General features: G+C 37.1%; 1 protein-coding gene across 1 annotated transcript; it reads right to left on the reverse strand.

Annotated features, from left to right (window-relative positions):
- Nucleotides 1–291: 291 nt before the first annotated feature.
- Nucleotides 292–18,888, reverse strand: dlk1 (delta like non-canonical Notch ligand 1). The gene is made up of 6 exons (XM_028438110.1): nt 18,763–18,888; nt 18,320–18,408; nt 18,107–18,170; nt 14,382–14,512; nt 12,025–12,166; nt 292–1,447 (listed from the first exon to the last, which is right to left on the reverse strand). The coding sequence occupies exons 2-6, from the start codon at nt 18,378–18,380 to the stop codon at nt 673–675; spliced, it is 1,173 nt and encodes a 390-aa protein (XP_028293911.1). The 5' UTR covers nt 18,381–18,408; nt 18,763–18,888; the 3' UTR covers nt 292–672.
- Between the last annotated feature and the right edge of the window lie 1,569 nt (nt 18,889–20,457).

Here is a 20,457-nt window from a genome sequence, read left to right on the forward strand (position 1 = left end):
TTGAAGTTTTAGACACAAGGCTGTCATTGAGTGTCATTGGTTACCCTAACAACACTAGATCCCTCCCCCTAACCTAAAAAATGCCAACATAGCTCCAAACGTGTCATAATTTAGTGAACAGTGTCATAATCTAGCAAACGACACCTAATGATGGCCTTTGTGACACCTTATTCATGCTAATGACAGAGTAATATCAGCCTTATGTATGAAACTTCAATTGTTACCGATTCAATTTTGCAACATGTTCCCCAATAAAAAAAAATAAAAAAAAAATATAATACACACAGCACCTTACGAGTTTAACGTTTACTTTTTATTTTATATAATATGCAGTTCTTCAAATTCAACTCAGAGTTAGATGTGACTTTCTGAGGTAAATAACACTGAAATAATTAACAAAGAGATGAGGTTACAAAAAATGGACGGTTTTTCGGAATGCTTCACTTAATATACATAACATTGGAATGTGAGAGTACATGTTTATTATTATCATTATTATTATCTGCATGTTGGAGACAACATTCACAATCCTGTGTCATATTTTTACATTTGTTTTAACTCATGTCACAGTCAGATTAGTCCAGCAGCGTCACCCGTCCTTTTTTGTTTGTTGTTTATTTATAGGCTCCGCCTCCTTCCACAGGGACTAAAGAACATGGACAGTTGACTCCATCAGATGGAGGTGTAGTGTCTCCCAAAGCTCGTGAGTCTAATCTTTTCCGGTAAGATGATGTGAACCGAGTGTTCCGGCTCTTCCTGGCTGGTGCCGCCGGTTTCTCTCAGCAGGTGTTCTCTCTGCTGCCTAACGAGCTGGTTGTACTTGGCGTTGGCGAGCCACGTTTCACAGCGGCCAAAGAACACGATACCCGTGGTGCCCACGATGACCAGGCAGGTGAGCAGGGCCAGCATGCCAAAGCAGATGAGCTGCCCCCTGCTGACCAGGACCCCCGACGGGTGCACCGTCTCCTTCAGGGTGATCTTCAGCAGGTCTCGCTCCGGTGGTCGGAGGAGTTTGTGGAAGGCGTGAGCGGGTAGGGAGTAGTGCTGAGGGGCCAGGGCCAACACTCGGTGGTCTATGGCCTTGGGTCTGCTCCTCGGTCTGTGCTGCACGGAACACGTGGGGCCCGAGAAGCCTTTCTGGCAAACGCAGCGGAACGTTCCTTCGGGTTGACCAACGCAGGCTGCCTGGTTGGCGCAGGGCCGGCCGGCGCAGGGGGTCAGGGCGCTGGTGTCGTTACAAGTGAAACCAGTAAAGCCCAGGGGACAGACGCAGGTGAAAGCTAGGCCGTGGTCAGTGCAGTTGCCGGCGTTCAGGCAGGGATTAGGTTGGCAGCTGTCAGCGCTGATCTCACAGAAGTCCCCGGAAAATCCACCGGGACATAAACAGGAAATGGAAGCTGCTGAGTCGTCAGAATCCACACAAGTGCCTCCGTTCTGACAAGGAGACCTGGAGGACAGAGCAGCACGGTGAGAATCTACAGCAGATGTAATGGGTAACGTTCCCCATGTGGAGCACTAGCTTAGTAGCCTTTAGCACGTGTCAAACTCAAGGCCCGGGGGCCAAATCCAGCTCTTTAGAGCATCCAATGTGGCCAACAGGAGACAGTAAAAATTACACAGAAAATATGACTGATTGTGTAAATCACCAAATCTTTCAGTTGTTATTGAAATAACTTGTTTTCTCCAAATTTTTCTACAAAATCTCAGCAAATTCAATAAAAATTGGTAAAACAAAATAATAAATCAAGACATTTAAGTCTCTGTCACTTTTTGTTTAGATATTGTTGATACCTTCCCATACTTTGTCTAATTTATAAATGGAAGTGCAAACTTGGGCACAGTAATTGTTCACGTCAATGAGCTTTTATTTTGGTACTTCTGATGAATTTGCATATTAGCTAAATATTAAGCTTCATCCGTGACATTTAGATTTAAAATTTTGATTTTACATTTAGATTTAACATTTAACACAGACACATTTTAATAATAAGAAAAATTATCACAAATATTGCTGTAAATATGGTCAAAAGTGCCATTAAAAAATTCACATACGTTTTTTAAATGTGGTTTGTTGCTAAATGTTGCTATTTATTCTAGCATGCACAACTTTACAATCGGCACCCCATAGAAATTATTAGTTTTCCTGCCTAAAACCTGCGGCCCATATGAAATCAAACTGGTCCGTATTTGGCCCTTTAACTAAAATGAGTTTGACAGCCCAGCTTTAGCATATCTTATTCATGGACTATAACACAGCAGTTTTATACAATGAACCGAGTCAATCCTGCAGGGGTATATTTTAACGTCTTAGTAAGACATTTTTTATACATGCATAAAGGAGTCCTGGCTGTGTGACCTGGTTTTATTCTCAAAGGAACCATTACTCTTTGGATTGGAAGATTTCACACATTTTAGCACACCTTAGTCTCTCTCTCTCTCTCTCCTTTAAAGAAGATTAAAATACCAAAGAAATAAGCTTTTACATCATTTTCTTAGGATGAATTTGAAGGTGCAACCTCTCGATAACTTTTGGATAAACTTCAGGCCACATTTGTCAAACTCATGGCCCGGGGGCCAAATACCGCCCATGGAGCATCCAATTCGACCCACAGGAGAAAGTAAAAATGACAGAGAAAACATAAATCATTGTGTAAATGAAACTCAACACTCCTGGTGCTTATATCGCAATATCTGGCAAACAGGAAATTTGGCACTTGGTGGATGTTTGCGCTCCCTGAGTGTTCTTGATTAAATTAGTTTCACACATCAGCTCTAAAAGACTTCAACGCTCTTAATTTGTCAACACAATTTGATTGTCTTGGCAATCACGATCAGCTACAGAAGGTGACTTTGATGCATTGGTGAGCACACAAACTACCCTTACCAACAACAAGCTAAACGTTACAAATGAGCAATTTTCTACACAAAGATGGAGATTAAGGTCAAGTTATTTGTTTGAGCCTCTGCAGTCACCAGCTAGTGGCCCGAAGGTGCTGTGGTGGTTAAGATAGAAGGTTTAGGGTTGATTCAAGGAGGACTCGTCTGTGTGGCGTTCACCATGAGTCCCCGACATACACATTTTGATAGACTGATTGGAGGTCAAGCCTTGAAGCCCAAAATTTGATGAAGCAATTGTTCATGTTGGAGTTAAACTTGCAAGCGGCAATTTCAACTTTTGTGAGTAAATTCTCCAGTTTTTGAAAGAAATACCTCAGATTTCTTATCTATGAGGCCTACACAGTGGCTGTGTTTGAAATCACATACTAACGTACTACTCATTCTAAGTCTGACTTCAATATATGGGGCAAGTATGCACAGTGGGCACACTAGTCACACTCAACCGCCCCATGATGCATTACAAGCAGAATGTAAAATTGTCCTCCAATCAGCTTCAACCAAAAAACAAGCATCCACTTTTCAAAACAAAAGCATGTCTTGTCTTCCATTATTTTATTATTTTTTTTAACCCTTTTTTAAATAGGGCTCTTGTTTTGAAGTTAACCAAAAATTTGGTCAGTAGCACAATGGAGGGTCTCCGAAAATCTCCAAAATGTCGGCATGAAATGTGTATACGTGAGTTTTATGGATCAAATGAGCACATGTTGATATTGTACTTGGTCACTTTCTCACTTAAAATGTTTTCAGGACTTTCAAAGGTGGAGAATCAACAGATATTTAGCCTCAGTGTGATTCACATTTTTGTCATTGTAGGGTCGAAATAACCTGGCAAGAGCCAGATTGATGTGTAGCCCTCCCTCTAACTCGAGTTCTCCACATCGAGCTGCGTCTGGCAAATCCTTTCAGAACCAGAGAGGGACAAGAACAGAATGCTTGAAGCTGATTGGGCGAAGCACCTGTCCACCATGATTTATTTTAGCCAATCACACGGTAACAAATGATGTCGTCATGCGCCGCAGAGACGCTGCTACAACAACAACAAGGCTCCGCTTTTGCCATCTTCATCATCCAAAAATGCACAAAGCGCCTCTTGCTGTTGTTCTTTCAAAAAAGAAATGCTGGATTTTTCTAAACCTGAGTTTATAGCAACTTCCACACTTTCATCCTCCTGCGTCAACATCTTTCTATTTTGATTCGAAGCTATGCTAATAGTGTTAGCCCAGCTAATTCCTCTCCCCGCAACTGAGCATGCACCAGTTTTGCTACGGCGCTTCTGCCTTCGTCACACCAGGATATCCCGCCCTAAACCACAACACTGCCTCATGATTGGTTCGAATCGGTTTGGTTCGGGTTCGAAAAGCAAAGGCAGGAACAGCACAAGATGGATTCTGGTGTTTGTAAACACCAGAATCCATCTTGCAGGTAAGGTTAGGTTCGAAACATCTTGTGAAACTTGGAAGTATACTTCAGTCATACTAACCATACGTATCATATACAGTAGACAGTATATACTCAGTTTGTAGTGCACAGTACGGAGTGTGGCATTTCAAACACAGCCTATGTCTTTATCTGTGCTTTAAAAACTAAAGTTAGCTATTGCCTCTAGCAGCTTTAACTTCTAGGTTTAACTTGACAATACAACGGTTCTGATAAGTATCTAAGCATTTTTGAAAGCTGAAGATAAAGCTGTGAAAAAGAAGTTTGAAGCCATTGATTCTCTACAGTACATTAAACCTGAAACAAAGGATGGGCTCCAATCAATAAGGCAGCCTCCAAAACAATGTTTATCGACACTGAGACATCGATTTCAGTGTAAAACATGATTGTTCATTAGCTACAGATTTCATTAAAACACAATTAGTAGAGCGTAGTTTTTTTAAGACACTAAATAAGGCTGCAGGAAAGTGGATGCGGTTGGTCCTCCTGTGATAAAAGGTTAAGTTTTTATTTGAAAAGAAAAACAAAATCCAGGCCTCTTAAAGCAGTAAATGGATTTACACAACTGTGTATCTTACAGTCAAAAGAATAATAGCTCCAGGATGGTTTTTGGACATTTCTTTGCCTCGCAGAGCAGCAGATTAATGAAACTGCAGAAAAATCTTTTCATAGGAGATGGTTCCAGTAAAGCAGTGGTTGGCACGTGAGCCACCAATAGAATATTCCACATTAGAAATGTCATTCAAATCCAGAGCACACAGTGGTGAGTTAGAGAAAGTGAAGGAGTCTCTCAATCAGCTGGATCCCTTGAGGATCCCCATCGGCTCATATTCCAGTAACTGTCAGGAGAAGGCTAGCTCCAGGGATCAAACATGTCAGAAGCTCAGTACACAGAGAGATCCATCTGCAGTGTTGTTTCCATTGTTGCCTCATTAAGCAGTTTTTCAGAAAACCGCACTTTACCCGAGACCGTGTGTCAGTTAATACCAAAGTCCCAAAGGCTCGATGTCATGTTAAAGTGTTGCTTAACAACGCAGAAACTGGAACCAGAAAAGTGCCCTCCAGTGGCCCACACCATGATAAATGGTTCCAGTGCTCACGGGTCATGAATAAATCTTCCATTTGACAAATGTATGTAATTTCAACAGTAATGTTCGTCTAAAGACCTGTTGTGATAAATGGCTTTCTCTGGCCGTTACTGAACCTTCATAAAATAGTTACTTCCTAGCATATGATGTTTGCAGAGGTGAGGATTTGGGGAGCTTTTGTGAAAGAAATGAAAGGTTTTTTGTTACAAACTTAACTTTGATGCATATATGTTAAGGTATGTTAAGAAAATCCACTTTGGTGTCCTGACATGTTTCGACTGACAACTGCCAGTCTTCGTCAGAGGCGTCTGCTGATCGCGTTGATGTTTCCTTCAAATTTCACGTGATAGGATTAATTATCTTGCTGGAATTACTTAGTGGAAGTCAGGGAAACTTCAAAAGAAACATCAAAGCAGACGAAGACTGGCAGTTGTCAGTCGAAACATGTCAGGAGACCAAAGTGGATTTTTTAAGTATTCTAAATAAATGTAAACATAGCACATTATTAAAAAAGAAGATACAAAAAAATCTTGTTGGCATTATCTTTGGTGCGTTTGAATAAAAACGAAGAGCACTCGGAGAGCGCAAACCTCCGTCACGTCAAATCTCCTGTTTGCCAGATATTGTCAGTTATCTGGATCAGTGATCTTGATCATGGTCATTCACACTTTTAAGGTTCAGAAGACGTGTCTATCCCCATTGATAACGATACAGTAGGTCCACAATGAATGGACACCCCAAATCGCGATGAAATGCGCAATCCAAATCCAATTGGGATGAAACTCAGTTTGGTCATTGAGGAACCAACTCGACATACCTCAGTAAAATTTGGTCAATTATGAACCGAGAAATGAAATATGGAAATTTTACCATTGATGAGAGAGATTTTTGAAACTGATCCAGAATCAGTTTATTGATCAGAATCCCCTCCAAAATGTAAATCTTCTATGGCCTAATGTCTATCCAGTTATTGTGAGATTGAAAATCATATCACCTTAAAATTTGCCCTAAGAGACAAACAGGACATTTCGATAACCATTAATAACCCATACAGTAGTACCACATGTATGCCCCCCAATTAAAAAAAAAGAATTGAATTGAAATATGCCATTCTTTGGATCTAATCCAAACCCTTACCCTCAGTTGTTTCAGGTTGGTTTCTCTTTTATTCCACTGGATCAAATTTCATGAAGATCAGTCAATTACAAACCAAGATGTACATTTTTGAAATTTTGCCAATGATAAGATTTTTTTCATTTTTCAAACTGATCTTTAATCAGTATATTGATCTGCATCTCTTCCAAAATGTAATGGAATCTTCCATGGCCTAAGGTCTAACTAAAAGTTAAAGTGAGATTTAAAATCATCTTAAAATTTGTCCTAAAAAGACCAAAAAAATGAAGAACTTCTTTCTTCGGTAATTAAATCCTTTTTAAAGGAGAGAGACAATCATAGGCGGAATTTGAGATTCTTGTCGAGGGGGGGCAGCAAAAAATAAATAAAAATAAAATAAAATATATAGAACGTCTCGAGTTTTGCTTCACAAGCGGTAAAATCAGCTAAAGGCTGACCAACCCAGAACTACGCTTTGCTGCTACAGACTCCTCACTGACCACAGACTCAACAGAACTAAGGTACGCTGGATCCCAAAATTCTAATTGGGCCTAATGTAACTACAGCCACATGGTTCATCTCTACTCTGATCTTAGCATAGCTACTGTAGCGCATATACACTAAACCACTGTTTTCTCTTTCTTTTAGTAAGCTTTTAACTTGTAAATTGTATATCCACTTAGCTTAGTGAGCGTAGCGCTCTTTTAGATTTATTGTGCAAGTAGGTTTAACTCTTGATCAATAAATGTTCATACTTTCATATGTGATTCATGTTCCAAAATAATATGGTTTGTTATTAAAGTCTAAATAGTAGAATAGAAGAATTCACAACCCTGGATGACAAAATATTAATAACTAATTAAGTGACTTAGGACACTTTAAACGATCTTAAGTGGCAAATTATGTAATCATAATAGTAATTAATATAAATTATTATCACTCCTTGTCAAAACGGTTCATTGGAAAATTCTATCACCATTAATAACCCATACAGTAGGTCCAAATGTATGGGCAACCCATTCTTTCAAAAATTGTGATGAAATGTGCAAATTCAGATCTGATCCAGATGAAACTCAGTCGAATAATTAAGAAATCAACCGACGTAACTGAGGTAACATTCATAGAAAATAGTCAATTGTGGACTGAGATATTAATATTTTATAACTTGGTCAATAGATGAGAAATAGGGATGTTTTGTATTATTTAAATTGATCTAGAATCAGTAAATTGATCTGGATCCCATCCAAAATATAATAGAAATCCTCCATGGCCTGCGGTCTATCTTTACTTTAGATTTTGTCAAAATATGTTAAGTACTTTAGATGTAATCCAGCTAACAGACGAACATTGAGTGAAAATATTATTACCTCAAGACTTGCATGTGTGAAATAGTTGAAAAATGAACAAAAAATGAATACAAATCAGCATCTATAACCTTTTACATCTGCTTATGGTGTTTATGAGAAGCATAGAGCATGAATTTAAAGGTTGTCAGTCCATCACAGTGAGAAACCACACACACACACACACACTCTTTTAATGGTAACGCCTTGTAGCAACTATGATCTTATCACATCCTGATGGTGGGGGCGTCGCCTTTATGCAGTGTATACACCTGACGGACTAATCTACGTGCTGTGTTTTGTATGGACAGCTTTATCCACCAACAACTCCTATTTTCCACTTTCCTAAGCACATTCCAATACTTTTTATCCTTATCTGCACCTTAATCTCAGCACGGCAGGAAATGAGTGAATTATCAGCTGCAGAAAGATCTAAAGCAGGGGTGTCAAACTCATTTTAGCTCAGGGGCCAACTTGTTTGATCTTAAGTGGGTCACAGATTACAGGCGGAAAAATTTACAATTTCAACATTATTGTGACCAAGTTTGCACTTCCATAAGAATTGTGTAAAATATATAAGGTACCAACAATATCATTGATAAACCTACATTCTCTCTAAATTTCCTCGATTTTTTTGACCATTTTTTATTTAATTTGTAGATATTTTTCAGGATTTTTTTGGGAGGGGGATGGGAGTTCGTTCTTTCTTTCTTCTGACAAACATCTACAGCTGGTTCAGAACGCTGCAGCTCAGGTCTGAACCAGAACAAAGAGATCAGAACACATTAGTCCAGTTTTAAAGTCTTTACACTGGCTCCCAGTCAGCCTCAGAATAGACTTTAAAGTTCTGCTGCTGGTGTATAAATGTGTGAATGGGTTTGGTCCAGAATACATCAGTGACATGTTAGTCAGGTATGAACCCAGCAGGTCTCTCAGATCTATGGACACAGGTCAGATAGTGGAGCCCAGAGCTCACAGTAAACATGATGTTGTTTTTAGTTGTTATGCTGCAAAGAAATGAAACAAAATGCCAGCAGAGGTGAAGTCAGCATCACATGTGAATCCAAGTTAAAGGCTTTTCTTTGTTCTACTGTTTAGGACTGAGAGGGAGATTTTTAATCATATTACTATATGTTTATATGTTTTTACTGCTAATTTTAAATGTTTTCACTGTTGATTTAATGTTCTTATTGATTTTTAAGCTGTGCAATGTTGTCTGTTGGACTTTTTGATCATGTAAAGCACATTGAATTGCCTTGTGTATGAAATGTGCTACACAAATACATTTGCCTTGCAGCCATTTCAGATTAAAAATGACTGCCACCATGTGATAGAATCACGGGAAAAGTCTAAGTCAGGGGTGCCCAACCCTGGTCCTCAAGGGCCTAAAACATGCTGGATAGGGGCCCTTAAGGACCAGGGTTGGGCATCCCTGCAAATATTATAAAAGTTTTGGGAATTTGTTGGTAATTTACACAATATTTAATGTTTTCTTTGTCATTGTTTCTTCTCCTGCGGGGCCAAATTGGGCGTTTTGAAGGGCCAGATGTGAGTTTGACACATGATCTAAACTGAACTCCCTATCTATATATGTTTTTAGAGGCCATTTATGTGTGTAAATCTATTTACCATTTAAAAATGGTAATATGGTACATATTTAAAACATAAAATGGTACATATTTACCATTTAAAAATGGTAAATATGTACAAATAACATTAGAATATATTTGTTTTCATTGTAAACATTTATAAAATAATCCAAAAAGTACCATAAAAAACAACTATTTAATCTAAACTGAACTCCCTATCAATATGTTTTTAAAGCCCATTTATGTGTGTAAATATGTACAAATAACATATTAGAATATCTTTGTTTTCACTGTAAACATTTACAACAAAATCCAAAAAGTAGCATAAAAAACTATATATTTATACACATATTTTTTTGCAGAAGATTCCAAACAACACTTGCGTCTCGCTTGGCAAAAGGAAGAAGAGTTTCACCGTTTTATTCTCCCAACCCTATGAAGTGAAGGGGATGCGTTTGATCTTGACTTTAATAAAAAAAAAAAAAAAAAAGAAAAAGCGACCGTCTCTGCAGTGGGAATCAGCTTATGATGCAGCTCAGGTACAAACTGCTTCCCTGCCTGCTACTCTATAAAGACGTCCATTTGTCAATCAGGGCGGCACAAATAGCAGAGCATAATGTGATACTCTACGTGAAATTCCTGCTCACTACATCAGAGGATTGCTGTGCGTGACACGGGAGTTGAATATATTTAAATTTATTTTACTTGTTTTATGACCGACAAGGATGTTTCATATCAAATGTTGCTTTTATCGAGACATCTGCTTTATCTGAGACTGATGCAGTGTGTGTGGTCTCCACAGTCGACTTTTATTAAACCCTGAGCTCAAAGCCTCGCAGGTGGTGATTTCTTTCTTTTAAACCACAAATGTCAAACTCAAGGCTCGTGGGCCAGGTTCAGCCCACCAGAGCATCTAGTCCGGCCCACAGGAAGTAAAAATATACAGCAAAAAAACAGGACTTTTTGTAAATGACCATATAAATCGTAAATAAAATACAACAAGGCTCATTTACAGTAAAATTTTGTCAAATTACATTGCAAATTTCCAGAAAACTGGATGCAAAGTCAAGGAATTTTGACCAACTGCAAAACATTCAGGATTTTGTTTGAATTTGTGTTTTTTCCTCTCACAAAAACAACATTTTTTTTTTTTGATCCGGCCAAACTGGGTCGTATGTGGGCCTTCCAACTAAAATAAGCTTTAGCCCATCGATTAAAGAGAAAAAGAAAAGCCCACTTCCTGTGTAAAAAGACTTGTTAATGTGTTAATAGGTGGCCGTAGGAAGAAAAAAATTGTGTAATGTGGTGTAAATTCCCCGATGGCGTGACATCATCATCACACATTATATATATCCTTAGGGCATTCTGAATGTATTCATGTGGTGGTAATTAATTATTGCCTGTAATACATACAAGACACACAAATAGACCAATTTATATTCAAAGCATTACATTAATACTGATCACATTTCTAACTTAGGGTGTCAGACTTTCCGTGATCGCAGAAAACAAACGAAAAAAACAAACAAAAATCAATCAGACCCTATTTTCATTTAAAATCAACTTGACATGGGGAAACGCCTCCCATGCATTTTTGGGTCAATATCACATTTAGACGCTATGTTTTTGTTTTTTTTTTTACCGGAAAACAGGTCTTTGAATGTCTAGAAAGTTTGATAAATGGACAAATATGTCAAATTCAACCCATAACTCGTGACCCCATGTATACTACACCATACAGTATATACAACAATATGTATACTACACGATGCACGACACACAATTTAGCCAAGACTTGGCCTGATCCCAAAAACAGACGCACAAGTGAAAAATCAGCTCAAGATGGGCCAAAAATCGCACAGTGTTTGCCCGCCTTAAAGCTGAAGTACTGTATGTAGAATCCTCTCTCCACTCCGTATCAAAAACCGAAACCTAACCTCCCTTACCGGTATCTTTTGTGAACGCTGTTAGTGCCTTTTTTCTCTCAATAGAAACTAGTAACAAATGTAGGGACTTAATCTTGTTTTGTTAGAGATTTTCTGGTGTTTTAAAGGCTGTGTAACTGTTGTGCATAACGCTGCACTGGAGACTTCTGCTGGAACGTCCGTCATTACACTTTTACTACCGATGGTACATGAAAGCGCCTTACTTCAGTCGAGTAGCCAATAGTAATGTCCAAAAACAGCCCATGGAGCAAATGTGTTTGTAGACAGTCATGCTCCTGAATTTCTAAACTTCATTTACAGAGCCAGGAGAAGGAGAATAGAGTCACTGTCCACTCAGAACACTTTGGATTACAATATGCTCAAAGATAATTGATTTTTGATCAAATGACGCCAAAAAAAAAAAAAAAAAAACTTACATACTGCAGCTTTAATGTGACGCAAAAATGTATAAACCCTAAAATGGAATTCGGGGAACTTTAAAACTGAAAATGGGAGACCCAACTGGCTGCAACATGAGACTAATGTGTTAACTTCTAGCCTTAGAAACAACAGTGAATAGTGAGTGAGGTTCTAACAAACCCTTTGAGAGCAAAACAAAAGCCAGGTTTACCCATTGGAGTGGCAGCGCGTCTTCTTTATCTGGCAGTCGTCTCCAGTGTAACCATTAGGGCAGATGCACAGGTAACCACCCTCTCCTGTGTCAATGCACGTGGCATTAGCAGCGCACGGCCTTGCTGAGCACAGGTGAGTGTCTGTTGGTGGCGAGAAAAGGAAAAAAAAGCTGTTTTTAGATTTTCCGTTCTCACTCTACCGTCTTTCTCTGCTTTTCTCTCACTCTCCATCTCTCGCTCTCTCTCTACCACCAAGAAACGATAATGAGAACGTATCCAACAGAGCACATATGCTCCAACATGAGACATGCAGTATGTGTGTCAGGCTCAAACATAATTGCATAATTGATGATTAATTACAATTACGCCATGATTATAATTGAAAAACTATTTTGCTGTTTTAATTGTAATTTAAATGTAATCAAGTTCAGATAATTGACTTTGCAATGGTAATTCTATTAAAAAAACTGTCGATAACAATTTAATTAAATGCAAACCACAGGTTTACGTTTAATTTAATTGAAAATTTACAGTTTTTAAATAATTTCAATTACCATTACAATACAACCTTATTAGAGTTCTATGGCTCACACATATGTAGTTAATTATTAAAATATGTTTCATTTCAAGTTTTCCCACTGCCTGGCAGTTATTTTAAGATTTTTTTTACCATTTAAAAAAAAAAAATTAAATCAATTGGTATACAGAAACATAAAAAGGCTCAGACGCTGCCACAGAAAAGTATTAATACCAATATTTTCATTGATTTGAAAGCCTAACAAGGTAACCGAGAGATTAAAAAACCATTTAGATCAGGGTGTCAAACTTATTTTAGTTCAGGGGCCGAAAACGGACCATTTTGTGGTAAATTCAACATTAATGTGCACTGGTTTGCACTTCCACTAATAAATGATATATAAATCATACATAAGTGATAAAGTATATCAGTCCCTGCAGGATCTTCACTTAAATTTTGGAAATCTGGGGAAAACTTTGTGAAATAATTTGGGGAAAATTGTCAAATAATTTGGGGAAAATTGTCAAATAATTTGAGGAAAATTGTCAAATAATTTGAGGAAAATTGTCAAATAATTTGAGGAAAATTTGTCAGATTTTGGGAAAAATTTAGAGCTCTTTCAACAATTTGAGATTAAACATTTTAATTGAAATTTTGAATTTGGAGGGGGCGAGATATCTACAAATGAATTAGCTGGTAATTTATAAAATGTTTTACGTTTTTCTTTATCATTTTTACTTCCTCGAGTGTGCTGAATTTGATGCTCTAAAGGGCAATAATTGTCCTTTTAATTGCAATTGAAAAAAACTCCTGTCAACGTAATTGAGTTGCATTTGAACATGGATAATTGAAGACGTAGTTGTAATTGAAAAATGTAATTGACCCCAACCCTGACAAGAACCTAACATGCTCAGTAATGTGTTATCTATATATATTTATTCATTATTATTTCTATAACGCTGGTTTAAAGTTTGTCAGATTATTTGAATTAGGGTTAGTTATTAAAGGCTCAGCAATTGGGATTAATTGTAATTGACTTTCAGGGGGGGGTAAAATATATGTACTTTGGTCACCGTAATTGAGTTGCAATTGAACAATTGAAGAATGTAATTGACTCCAACCCTAACAAGAACTTAACAATGCTGCATATTTTTAGTGTTATAACTTCATTTCAGATTGACATTTATCCATCAGTAATGGGTTAACTACATTTATTTCTTATTTTTATTCATATTTCTATAATGCTGGTTTAAAGTTTGTCAAATTTTTTTTTATGGGAATATTTATTAAAGGCTCAGTAATTGCGATTAATTGCAATTTAACTTTTTCAGGGGGAAAAACAATTGTAATTTTAATTGTAAAATCATTCCTGTCAACATGATCATAATTGAGTTGTAATTGAAGACGTAATTGTAATTGACTCTAACCCTGATGTGTGTTTGTGTGGAGTCAAATGTTTCTTTTTCTGTTCAAGTTCTTACTTCAGATTTTAACACGTGCTTTTTAACACTTGGCAACTATTTTCATTCCAAAACTGCAGGAACTGTTAAGGAGCGCCATTCAATCACAGCAGGCACAAACGTTACTTTTACAGCACTCTAATGATTAGGATTTTTGTCAAATATCCATTATTACTATTATTACTACACTAGTTGGCAATTTGCAGCTTCACATCATTTTGTTCACACGTCTACCGTTGCCTGTTTGAAAGACAAAGTTGACTGTTCTTTTCTCCTGAGGCTCCACTTGGAGACAACCCTCTCTTTATTCTGTGACTCACTACAAAGACGGAGAAGTCAGAGGGTGCAGGAGAAGAAGCAGATGTGAGATGACACCCACCTTGGTCACACAGGCTGCCCACCCATCCTTCCTCACACACGCACTGCCAGGCTTTCTCACATGTGCCGTGCAGGCAGCCAGGGAACGTCACGCACCGGTCGCAGTCGTCCCCCTGCCACCCGGGTTTACACCTCAAACAGAAGAAGAAAAAAGTAACACATGTTGCGCCTCCTTTCCTCCTCAGAAAACAATGAATTTTAATCAAAACGACCATGTTATTTTAGTTTGAGTCTAGTTTCAGTTCACTACACTCGACTGAATCCTGTGGATCAGGGGCGTAAAACTCATTTTAGTTTATAGTAAATAAAAACGGACTGGTTTGAGTTTAAGAGGGCCACAGACTTCTGGCAGAACAAAACAAAGCATTTCAACCTTAATGAGCTGCAATTTGCACTTCCACGTAGGGCTGGGCAAAAAAATTGATTTGATTGATATATCGAATTTGTAGATAAAAACAATTTTTATGTTGCAAATTCAAGTTTTTTTTCTGTGCTCGTGGTTTACCATAGCCTACCGTTTGAGTAGGCTATTTGTGTGCCACAGGCATGTTGAATTTTTTATTCGTACTATGCTGAGATGCAAAGGGATGAATGTATTATTTTTTTATACAACAATTGTAATGTTAGATGTTATAAAATACATAGTTGAAATAGTTGAATAACAAAGCCTCATTTACTTTTTATTTAGGGATTGTTCTATTTAAACATTTTAACTCTTGAGGACAATCACAGCAATAAAGCTGCACTTTTGACAATATATCTGATGTCTGCAGTCATTTTTAAGTGCATTATTTTTTTAGGCTAAATCGCCCAGCCCTACTTCCACGTATAAATGATATGTAAAATATGTAAAACATTGACAATAACCAAGTAACAAGTGACAGATATTACTCACTGCAACATCCTATTTCCTTGATTATTTGACCAATATTAATTTAGGGAAATTTGGTGGAATTATTTGGGGAAAATGGCACGATTTTGAAAAAAATTGAGTTAATGAATATGATTCACCTTGAGCTCTATTAATTCTCCCACTGCACAATAGACTGTATATTTGATTTCTCTATCTTTTCTACCTTGCAAATATCTTTATTACTTTTTAAATTATTATAATTATTGTTATTATGCTTTTCTTTGTGTGCACAGCGAAGTAGGAATTTCATTGTACAGTGAAACATGCTTCCTTACTGTGCACGTGACAATAAACACTTTGAATATTTGAATCTTAAAAAAAAAAATGACTGCCACTTCAGGGTTTTTTTTTGGCTTTTCCCTTGGAAAGCCTCTAAAGAGTAGGGATTTTTAAATAGTGCATAAATATATACATTTTTAGACATGTTTTTTTTTAAGAAAGTAAATGTCTATTGAACATTCGGACATTTTTTTTTAAATATTCCAGTAGCCTTTACTTTTCAAAAAAGTACAACAGAGTAATTAGCCCTTCAAATAAAACATGCATTCCAAAAACAACTAAAGTACATTAAAGGGGAGGTATGATGAAAAAAAAAAAATCACTTTATAATGGTTTTGTTACAGTGATATACATCTCTTTAGCCTCATTCAGAGGGACAAAGTTGAAAAAGTTCTGTTTCCTCCTCCCTTGTTATTCCACATGTTGTAAAAAGTCCGCTTTAAATGGGCGAGTTGGATTTTGCCCACGATGGCAGGTGACGTCACCTAACACACCTCCTAGAATGTGAGCTCCTCCCTCTCCAACTATCTAACAGCTAAAACAAACACTGCTGTTTAATATAGAATATAAATATTATACTATATTGCCATATACCTGTATGTAAAAGCCATATATGTGCACACCCAAACTGCACTACTTTTTCTGCTGCCGATCGTGTTGGGAGTCACTGCTTGGAGCCACGGACCAATTGTTTACACACATCAGCTGTTAGCACTCCATGCTAATGCTACACCAGCCTATGCAGCGAGACCCGGTGTAGTGTAAGGAGGAAACAATGGGGATGTTTACGGATTTGTGGCTCACAGCGTTAACAACGGACTCCGTTGGGGAATTAGACGGCTTCCAACTTTTACGCGGTGACGGACGATGGTAAGGAGAGAGTCTGGCTGTGTTTGTGTGCGGAAAGGAGGAGCTGCTACTGCTGCTGCTGCTGCTGCTGCTCTGGTTCTGCAGCAAAGCAGACACTTTTCTGACTCAAAATCACTGCATGTTGTTTGATTGCGTCACTGAGCCACACGCTACTATTAGGCCTTGTTTTTAACTCACTCCAACGGAAGCCGAATGTGGCTTTTTTTGCAATATTCGGCCGAATATATTCGTTTACTGAATATTCGGTGCATCCCAACTAAAGTGTGGGGGGGGGGGGTAAACTGGATGCACTAAAGGGCCGAACTTGGCACCCCGGGCCTCAAATTTGACACCTGTGTGTAGATCGAGGATGGATTGAGAAAACAAAACAATATCCAAGTGAATTTGCAGTTTTCAAAGGGTTTAAAACATGTCATCTATAATACAATTCTACTTTGTAAAAACAGTGGAAGCATTTTTGTAACACCTCAACGTTAACAACTATTTGAATTTAGTCTTCATTGAGTTGTATTAAAATTAAAATGGTTGAAACATAACATGTTTGATAAAGCAGGGTCTGTGCTTTCAGTAAAATTGGGTTAGATTGAACAGAACAAGCAGATGGAGATGATGGATAGAGTGCAAGAATTTAATCATTTTTTCAAATTAAAATACATTTCACTGCTCAGGCAAGGTCACCCTAACACAATCAAATGTTTCAATAAAACTTGTTCTGGGTTGTAATTGTGTTTCCGTGATGGTTGTAACATGATCATTTCATGCTCTGATGATTTCATGGAAATAAATAAGGTTAAAGAAGCCCACAGGACACGCCTCCATCACAGATCTGTATACCCTAGACAACAACATTTTGCCCTATATAGAGCATAATTATTAAATGAATGAGCGATTAATCATAACACACGTTTTAAAGAATCTCATTATGTTAATATGTTGAATGAAACAGTATTGAGTGCCTCCTGAATGGATTTATTAATAAAGTTTTATTTGTCATTTTTTCAGTTCCTGTTCTAATACAAATAATTTCCATCTTTATTGTGTGTGTTTTGTGTGTTTTGTTATTTATTTTTATTATTCAGTATATTTTCTCTCATTATGTGTGTTTTTGTTGTCATTTGGTATTATTTAAATTATTCTATCTCAGTGTGTGTGTTTTTGGTGTCGTTTGGTTGTTTCTTATGTTGTTTTGTATGTTTCTGTGTTATTTTTTTATGTATTTTGTAGTGATCTTGTGTGTTTTTCTCATTAAGTGCGTCTTTGTTGTCGTTTTTTTTGTGTTGCTGGTAATAGTAGATCCTTTTCTCTTCCAGTGTGTGTTTTTGGTGTCATTTTGTTGTCTGTTCTTTTTATTATTCAGTTTATCTTGTCTTATTTTTGTGTTGTTGTTGGTATTATTTAAATTATTCTATGTCAGTGTGTGTGTGTGTGTTTGGTTGTTTATGTCGTTTTGTATGTTTCTGTGTTATCTTTGCATATTTTGAAGTGACCTTGTGTGTTTTTCCCTCATTTATTGTGTCTTTCATTTTGTGTGTTGCTGGTAATATTGAGTATTACTATCATTTTTAACTAAAAATAAACATGAAACCACATTTTTAATGGATTCATTTGTGATTTTTCCCCCCTCTCTAGTGTACTGCTATTTGAGAAACACTGCCTTTGTATACCTGCACTTCCCTGGTTTCTCACAAAACCCATTTTCAGAGCTGCACCCTGGGCTGCATTCCCAACCTTTGGGAGAAAGAAAGAGAGGAAAGAACAAGAGGAACAACCATCATGTTTGGATCCACAAAGAAATGAAAAATGTATCCATGAAGAGTTTTGCTCGTCATCATCAGCTGAGTCATATCTGATTTTGTCATTGCAGTGACTCGTCTTACCTTGAACGATTCCTGCAAAAAGCAGCAGCAGGATTAGGAGCACGGTGTGAGGGAGATGCATCGTAATGTGGAGAAAGACGCTCTTTGTCCTGCAAAAAAAAAAAAATGTGGATCAGTGTAAATAAGACGCGCGCACAAAGGGATACTCATGGAAAGAAGATGCGACATGTGATTTCTATCTCATTACAGTCTAAAAGTTTAATTTGCACACACACAAACAATAAATCTAAGGTTGGATTTCAAAGTAAAGTCCATAAAGTGCTGCTTTCATCAATCATTATCAGACTAAAACACAAAGTGAACCCTCGTGCAAACCAAAGCCAGTTCGATAATTGCGCAAACTGGCACACCTGAGCCATCTGCGTTTGGTGCCCATTACGCACAGACAGACGTTTTAAAAATGCAGCCCATTTGCAGACCAAGTTGATTAAAGATCAGATCACCTTTAAGTGGAAGTCTCTCCCGCGCTCTGAGTCCAAACAGCTGTGCTCATGTTGAAGTGAGGAGGTTCTTTGTTTAAATCCGTGGAGGAGCTGATGTGGACGGGACTGGAACTGAAACTGGGAATGCTTCTGCTGCTGCTGCATCGTCCGTCGTCCCAGCCGCACGCGCACGCTCACGCTCCTCCCACCCAATAATAAAGCACAATGCACGCGCAACAGTAGTGTGACCCCACAGGAGACGTGTGCATGTGCAGGAGCACTGGACTGGATTTAGATTTACACTAAGAAGACTTAAAACAACACCGAAATATTGGAGTTCCAGTAATTTAATATTAATTTGATATCAATTTAATTTACTGTAATTTAATTTAATTTACTGTAATTTAATTTTATTTAATTTAATTTTATTTATGGAAGCCAATTTCTACCAGTAATTTAAAAAAAACTAGGAAAATATTAATATTAATAAAATAAAATAACATAAAATAGTTAAGTCATTATTATTAGATACTAAGTGAGATAATATACTAAGTCATAATTGTGACAATTATCACAATAATTTCGACATAAATCATAATAATTGTCATTCATATGACAAGTACCTAAATTACAAATTACAATTATCATAAGCATTATGACACTTATCACAATAATTGTCATAATTATGATGAGTATCATAATTATGAATCTCATAATTATGACTTAGTATCTCTTAATTATGACTTAAGAATGTATTATTATTATTATTTTATTTTATTTTCCTATCTTATTGTTTTCAGTTTATTTCTAAGTCATAATTGTGAGATACAAACTCATAATTATGATTAGTTATTATACTTGTCATAATTATGACTTAGTATCTCATAATTATGAGACAGTATTTCATAATCATGACTATATTATATTATAATTATGAGATACTATCTCATTATTATGAGATAATAAGTCATAAGAATGACAATTATCATAGTAATTGTCATAATTATGACAAGTATCATAACAAATCTCACAATTATGACTTAGTAGTCTCATAATTATGAGATACTATCTCATGATTATAATTTAAGATTAAGACTAATTGTTCCTTGGTGCTTCCGGAGAATAACGACAAAGATAGTGTGTAAGAACGTGGCCTATTTCTAAGGGAAAATTCCCCAAACTTCCTCAGACCAACCTGTCATATATAATAATAACCTGCTCTATTTTTAGTCCACTCTTTGCTGCCCACAGTTTCTTTTCAGACAACTGCGTCTCCCTCTCTTCTGAGAAAGTACGTGACTTTATCTGAGAGCCTAAGATCACACCTCATCTGATTGTTCTTCAGCTTTACACAGCGTCACCAGTAAATTGTGCATCGGTGTTTGAAATAGTCTCCAAGAGAATAATGAGCGTGCACAGGATGCAGCATGAGCTCAGACGCCGACGTGTCCGCCAAAGACAAATCGAGCTTGAGTGTTGCTTTTTTTTTTGGATAATTAACTGCAGCACAAAAATAAACCCAGAGTCGTTATTCCAGAAGCTGATTCTCTTTTCTCATCATAGACTATAAGCCCTGTTCTCAAAAAGATGAATGTTAGGAGAATTTGGGGGCAACAGTGGGGAACCAAGCTTATTTAGTCAACTTGGGTATACAGTATATGCTGATTCAGAATATCAATGTTCCCATGTTGTATTTTGAGCCCTTTACCTCTTAAA

Source organism: Gouania willdenowi, chromosome 22 (genome assembly GCF_900634775.1).
Source record: "Gouania willdenowi chromosome 22, fGouWil2.1, whole genome shotgun sequence".
NCBI classification, from domain to species: Eukaryota; Metazoa; Chordata; class Actinopteri; order Blenniiformes; family Gobiesocidae; genus Gouania; species Gouania willdenowi.

Coding starts and splice junctions, on each gene's coding strand:
- dlk1 (XM_028438110.1), bottom strand. CDS start 18,380: ATGCATCTCCCTCACACCGTGCTCCTAATCCTGCTGCTGCTTTTTGCA. Junction 18,171..18,319: donor TTTTGCAGGAATCGTTCAAG/GTAAGACGAGTC, acceptor TTTCTCCCAAAG/GTTGGGAATGCAGCCCAGGG. Junction 14,513..18,106: donor GAGAAACCAGGGAAGTGCAG/GTATACAAAGGC, acceptor CTTCTGTTTGAG/GTGTAAACCCGGGTGGCAGG.